At 39.5% G+C, this 7,007-nt stretch overlaps 1 protein-coding gene across 3 annotated transcripts in view; it reads left to right on the forward strand.

Annotated features, from left to right (window-relative positions):
• The window catches only part of LOC115229772 (lipopolysaccharide-induced tumor necrosis factor-alpha factor homolog), a 63,187-nt gene extending 56,504 nt beyond the window's left edge, over positions 1-6,683 (forward strand). For all 3 annotated transcript variants that reach the window (XM_036500696.1, XM_029800071.2, XM_029800077.2), the window contains 2 exons: positions 3,034-3,202; positions 5,954-6,683. In XM_036500696.1, coding sequence (XP_036356589.1) covers positions 3,034-3,202; positions 5,954-6,062 — 278 coding nt within the window. In that variant the 3' untranslated portion in view covers positions 6,063-6,683. The remainder of the gene's footprint in view (positions 1-3,033; positions 3,203-5,953) is intronic.
• Positions 6,684-7,007: the final 324 nt, after the last annotated feature.

A 7,007-nucleotide genomic window follows, 5' to 3' on the forward strand; every position in this document is an offset into this window, starting at 1 on the left:
ACTTAATTAAGGGTGACACAGAAATGTCTGCAAGTCTTCCTGAATTTCACTGGAAATTCCTGAATGAAGAATCCTCCTTGTTAAATGGTTCATCAATTCTAAAATCTGCTGAGATTTCTATCAGAAAAATAAACAGTTTTGCAAGAATTTTAAGGAGTTTCCGTCTGCACCCGTTGAGTTGTATGCCACCACTCCACCTCCACACACACACACACACACAGAGGAAGTCCCCTAATGAGATAACTTTTGTTGTTTACTGATGACGATCAAAACTAAACAAGAAAATAGGTGAAACTAATTAACATTTAATTACTAATTAGGCTTAATTCTTGATTATAATGTCAGAAATCTTTTATATACAGAGAGAGAGAGAAGTAAATGCTTTTATTTTCTCTCTTCTTTTCTCTCTCATTCTCTCTTTGGAATTTGACTTATTACACCCCCATCCGCATCACTTCCACCCCATCCGCATCACTTCCACCCCACCACCACCCACACCACCACCCACACATATTTTCTCATTGGGTTTTCTTGGTTTCTTTCTGCAGATTCTCTTCTTCATCTAATTTTGTTATCATTTCTGATTTTTAATTAATTTTTCTTTTATTTCTTTTAACTTTGATATATTTCCTTACGTGGATGTAAATCTGTGTGTGTGTGTGTGTGTGCTTGCATACACACACACACACAAGTGTGAAGTGCTGACATTGCTGTTTGGTGTGGAATTTCAATTCCCAGTCGCATTGCTTTGGGTTCTGTTCCACTTCATGTCACCTTGTGTAGGGGGCCTTGCACTTTAACCCCTTAGTATTCAAACAGCCATATCTGGGGCCCAAGTATTCTCTCTGTTTTATGTCCAAACTGTTATGATCAGGCTTCTCACACCTACCCTACAATCTCGTTCTTGAAAATCTCAGATATGAGAAAATTGAAATCCAGTGCCGCCTGACTGGCTCCCTTGCCAGTGGCACATAAAAAGCACCCACTACACTCTTTGAAGTGATTGACCCTAGAAAGGGCATTCAGCCGTAAAAACCATTCCAAAGGAGACCCTGGAACTTGGTGCAGTCGCCTGACTTGTTGGATGCTGTCAACTCATCCATTTCCTGAAAGATGAGGATGCATACATCATCATCATCATCATCGTTTAACGTCCGTTTTCCATGCTAGCATGGGTTGGACGGTTCAACTGGGGTCTGTGAAGCCAGAAGGCTTCATCAGGTCCAGTCTGATCTGGCAGTGTTTCTACGGCTGGATGCCCTTCCTAACGCCAACCACTCCGCAAGTGTAGTGGGTGCTTTTTACGTGCCACCCGCACAGGAGCCAGACGGAGCTGGCAAACGGCCACAAACGGATGGTGCTTTTACAAGTATAGATACACATGCAACGTACCTCAATTTAAGTACCTAATTCAATTGAATCTTATCATCATCGTTTAACATCCGTTTTCCATGCTGGCATGGGTTGGAGGATTTGACTGGGGACTGGCAGGACAAGAGGCCGCAGCAGGCTCCAATCTGACCTGGCAGTGTTTCTACAGCTGAATACCCTTACTAATGCCAACCACTCCGAGAGTGTAGTGGGTACTTGCCACTGGCATTGGAAATAAATATATATATATAATCATCTCATCATCATTTACTGTCTGCCTTCCATGCTGACATGGGTTGGATGGTTTGACAGGAGCTGGCCAGGCAGAGAACCACACTAGGCTCCAATGGTGTGTTCTGGCATGGTTTCTACAGCAGGATGCCCTTCCTGATGCCAACCACTCTGAGAGTGTAGTGGGTGCTTTTTATGTGGCACCAGCACTTACACACACACATGGTCAATTTTAATGTAAGAAATGTGATGGAATCTTTGTCTGTCTATATCTGTTTGAGGGTGTGTAAGTATGTGTGTGTGTGTGTATATATATATATATAGTCAATCATCATATACTCTGAATTGTGTTTTGGTTCAGTCTATACATTTATGTTAAATATCAGCATCAGTGTCATTATTTTACATCTTGTTTTCCATGCTGGCATGGGTTAGGTGACACCTCTTTTATACAGCACTTTGCAACTAGCCACAGTCCCTTGTCATCTCCCTTGCAAGGTTTAGTAGCCTCATGGGGTCAGGTCTTACTCTGTGTGTGTGTGTGTGTGTGTAGTCAAACATTACATATATATATAATACACACACACACACACACAGTTAAACCCTGTATAATGTTATTGGTTATAGGCTTCCAGTGGATTAATCACTGGTTCATTGCATGACTGACAATGAATGACCGGGGAGTGTCTGCAACTTACAATGAAAGAAATATCTCATTAGTCAAGCATCTAATTTCTATTCATTAGTCAAGTGGTTACCTTCTATTCATTAGTCAAGTCTTATCCCTGTATTCATTAGTCAAGTAATAGCTATCACTACTTTAGTCATGTAATCCCTCTGTTAGTCTTGTTATCTCTTTATTCATTAGTCATGCGCTCCCTCCACCACCACACTATCCTCTACTGTATTTGAAGGAGTTTTTCATCATGTCTTCTTATCTGACCAAACTCTGTTTTATTTCCTTTAGAAATGAAATCCAAAATAATTTTCAGAGAACATTTCCATTCTTTGATGATAACCATAATAAACTCATTGTCTACAGAGCTGTTCAGGTGCTGCTCTGCAGCTGATCAGAATAAGTAACCAAAACTGCAGGAATGGTGCACAGAATAATGTGCAGGAAGTGAACAGGGAATAAGTCCACAGGAATAAGAGGGGGGTGGGGCATTAGGCGTAGGGTTCCCAACATCTTACAACTGATGCAGGTAGTTTGTTCCATGCTTCAGCAATTCTGAGTGTGAAAAGATGTTTCCAAAAGTCATTAGGGCTGTGTTGTATTTTCTTTGATTCTCTAAGCATGTTCATGAATGTTTGGTTTATGAAATTCAAAAAGATGGCCAAGGTTTTTGCTTAGAAGATGGTGGATAACCTTGTGCCAACTTCTCACCCCAAACGCTACTTACTTCTTCAATTGCTTCTCTTTGATTGCAGTGCTCCCACAGACGACCGTTGTCATCCAGCAACACCCACAGATTTTGCACTTTGGTGAATCCTCCGTACAAACTCGTTGCCCCAAGTGTAACGCTGACATCATGACAAGTATCCATTATGAAACTGGTAACCTCAGCTGGGTCATTTGCCTCCTCCTCAGTTTCTTTGCGTAAGTCAAAAATTATAAACAAGAATCAATTTCTTTCTTTTCTCTCAAATACTGATCTTCATTTAAAACTGAAGGGGTGGGGAATTCAGCCGGGAAAGCGGACACACAAGAGACAGTGTATTACTGGTATATAAAGGCGGCAAGCTGGCAGAAACGTTAGCACGCCGGGCAAAATACTTTGCGATATTTTGTCTGCCGCTATGTTCTGAGTTCAAATTCCGCCAAGGTCGACTTTGCCTTTCATCCTTTCGGGGTCGATTAAATAAGTACCAGTTATGCACTAGGGTCAATATAATCGACTTAATCCATTTGTCTGTCCTTGTTTGTCTCTTCTGTGTTTAGCCCCTTGTGGGAAGTAAAGAAATAGGTATATAGGCAGAGGCATGGCTGTGTAGGGAGAAGCTTGGCTTCCCAACCACATGGCTCCAGGTTCAGTCCCACTGTGTAGCTCCTTGGACAAGTGTCTTCTGCTATAACCTTGGGCTGTCCAAAGCCATGGGTGTAGGTTTGGTTGATGGAAACTGAAAGAAACCTGTTTGTGTGTGAGTTCCACTACTGCTTGACAGCTGGTGTTGGTAGGGTTTATATTTCAGTAACTTAGTGGTTCATCAAAAAACACCAATAAAATAAGTACCAGGTTTAAAATAAAGTACTGGGGTCAATTCATTCAACTAAAGGTTCAAGGTGGTGCTCCAGCATGGCCACAGTCTGACTGAAACAAGCAAAAGATAGCTGTACCCTAAATAGGGTCCACCTGGAATTCACATTTACTACTGATACGTTGTGAAAAATGTGAGTGAGAAAGAAAGAGAGAGAGAGAGAGAATGTACACACACACACACACACACACACACACACCTGTATTCATACATGTTTTCCACTGTATTAACACCTTTGAGAAAGGCTTGAATATCACAGCATCCTGATTCACTTTTGCCACATCTATCTATAAAAAGTAAAACCTGGATTTATTAACAAACCTTAGCACAGGCATGAACATCACAACAGCTACTTCACACCACTTCAACTCAATGCAGTTGATTGTCCAGTGATTGTGTTTGATAAATCTGTTTTCTAAAACCTTTTCTGAAATGTTTTAATGTCTAGGATTTGCTTCTTGTTAATAAAATTATCATCATCATGTTTAACGTCCGCTTTCCATGCTGGCATGGGTTGGACGATTGACTCGGGGCTGGCAAACCAGATGGCTGCACCAGGCCTCAATCTTGATCTGGCAGACTTTCTACAGCTGGATGCCCTTCCTAACGCCAACCACTCTGAGAGTGTAGTGGGTGCTTTTACGTGCCAGTCAGGTGGTGCTGGCAACGACCTCGCCCGAATCTTTTATACATGCCACCGGCACAGGTGCCAGTAAGATGATGCTGGTAACGATCACGCTCAAATGGTGTCTTTTACGTGCCACCAGCACGGAGGCCAGATAGCTGCTCTGGCAACGATCACACTCAGATGGTGCTCTTAGCACCCTAATAGCACGGGGCTCGAGTGCCAGTAAGGCAACGCTGGTAACGATCACGCTCGAATGATGCCTTTTAAGTGTCACTGGCACGGAAGCCGGTTAGCCGCTCTGTCAAAGATCACACTCGTATGGTGCTCTTTGCACCCAGCTAGCACAGACGCCAGTCATCGATTTTGATTTTGATGACCTCATCTTTTGAGATAAAACTATAATTTTTGATATTCTATGTGTGGATAGATGCATGGTGCCAGACTGACCGAACCCACCTGATGACGATTAAAGATCAAGCTGATTGACATGCAATGGAGATGCTAAAATAGTCTTCATGTCTTCATCTGTAAAAGTTTAACCCTTTATTCTGTTTCTGTTGAACTTTGCTGCCTTAGTTTCAATTAATTTTGAAAATAATGAAAAATTTAGTAAAATATCGGGTTGTCCGGAAAGTTCTTGCCGATTTTTAAAGGAAAGAAAAAGGTCAATAAATTCTTGCCATTACATTTTTAATCAACCAAATATGAACCATTTTGTTGCACAATGCGTCTCCATCTTTCCTTTAACTTGAAAATACCCTCTTCCCAGAATTGAGGGGCTTTCATGGCAAAGAATTCATCAAGGTATCTTTTTACGTCATCCAAGGAATTGAAATTTTTACCATTAAGACCATTCTGCAGAGACCTGAATAAATGGAAATCCAAAGGAGCAATATCTGGTGACTATGGAGGGTGGGGTAACACATCCTAGCCGAGCTGCAGCAATTTTTGTCTGGTTCCCAAAGCATCAACTGCCAAAAATGAAATTTCTTATCTTCCATTTTAAAGGGTTACATAATTAACACAGGTTATAGGAACATAAACCTTCTTCCACGAAAAGATAGCTTAAACTGTGCTCTAAATGGAGGTGTAGTCAAATCCTATTTTATGGACTCAACTATGTTCTAAGATAAGTCGAAAGGTAAGCTACTATAAATCGGTACAAACTTTCCAGACAACCCAATAATTTTGTCATTCTTAAGCTTGTCTTTGAAACGTAAATTAATATAAAATTTTAATGAAAGGTTTTAATTAAGATCCCTTTAAAACAGGAAGTTTGTATCAGAAACAATAATGATCTGAGGCAGGTTGGTGTGCAAAAGGTTAATTAAGGCTTCAAACCATTGTAATATTATTAATTAAAACAATTGTAATATTATTAATTAAAACAATAATGATATTTGGTAATTTTTAGATCTCATTCTTTATTTTGTTGTTTATTTGTGTTTTTCTTTTCTTTTCCAGTTGTATTTGTGGCTGTTGCTTAATTCCATTCTGCATGGATAGTACCAAAGACATTGTCCACACATGTCCAAACTGTTCTCATTTTATCGGCCGTTATTCACGCCTCTGAGATACCACCATATATATATATATATATATATATTATATATATATATATATATATATATATATATGTATATAACCAAAAGGAACAAAAGACAAAACCTGAAATTATTTCAAAAACTCAAGTGGTCAGTTAAAACTGACCGATAGGTTTAAGATATCCTGTGACAAATTACTGGCACTTCTTCTTTCCTCCTCCAGCTCTTCCCATCCAGTTCTTCTTCTTCTTCATGCTGTCGTCTCTCCATATTCAATGTCTGCCTTACATAATTTATATAGACTTTCTGTTTATTTTTTATTTGTAACAGCCCCCCCTCTCTCTCTCTCAACAATAGTTGGTGGGTTGGTAACAGGGAACACTTGCCCTAAAGATCATTCCTACAATTACAAAACTTGACACTAATCCTTAGCCCTATTCACCCAGCTGTTCCCTATGCTGCAGCCTGGGCAACTTAGCGTTACCCTACTCAAACTAAATTATATACATAAACATTCACACTCTTTAATACAGTAATTAACCTCCAGTATGGAGATGAATATTTCTTAACTTACTAATGAATCATACAACTAATGATTATGTTATGCAAATGAAGGACTCTGATCCTTTTTCCAGTTACAGTTCACATGGTGAAACTTAGTGTGTGTTTATGTGTGTAGATAGATAGATAGATAGATTCATAAACAGTATATGTATGTGCATGTATGCATCTATGGTGTATCAGATACATAGATAATGGTATTCCTTTGTATCATATGAAACTATATTGCTAAATTTAACTCCTGTAGATGTACGGTTATGATTGTGTTCCTTCATTACTCTTCTAATCAGGCATAATTTAACATACATCTCCATACATAAATACATGTGTATGTGGTGTGTGTGTATATATATTTATATATATAATTTAATGTACAGAGTATAAAGATAAGGGTTGCTAATAGTTTCTTGCTG

The sequence above is a fragment of the Octopus sinensis genome, linkage group LG2 (assembly GCF_006345805.1).
Source record: "Octopus sinensis linkage group LG2, ASM634580v1, whole genome shotgun sequence".
Lineage (NCBI taxonomy): Eukaryota > Metazoa > Mollusca > Cephalopoda > Octopoda > Octopodidae > Octopus > Octopus sinensis.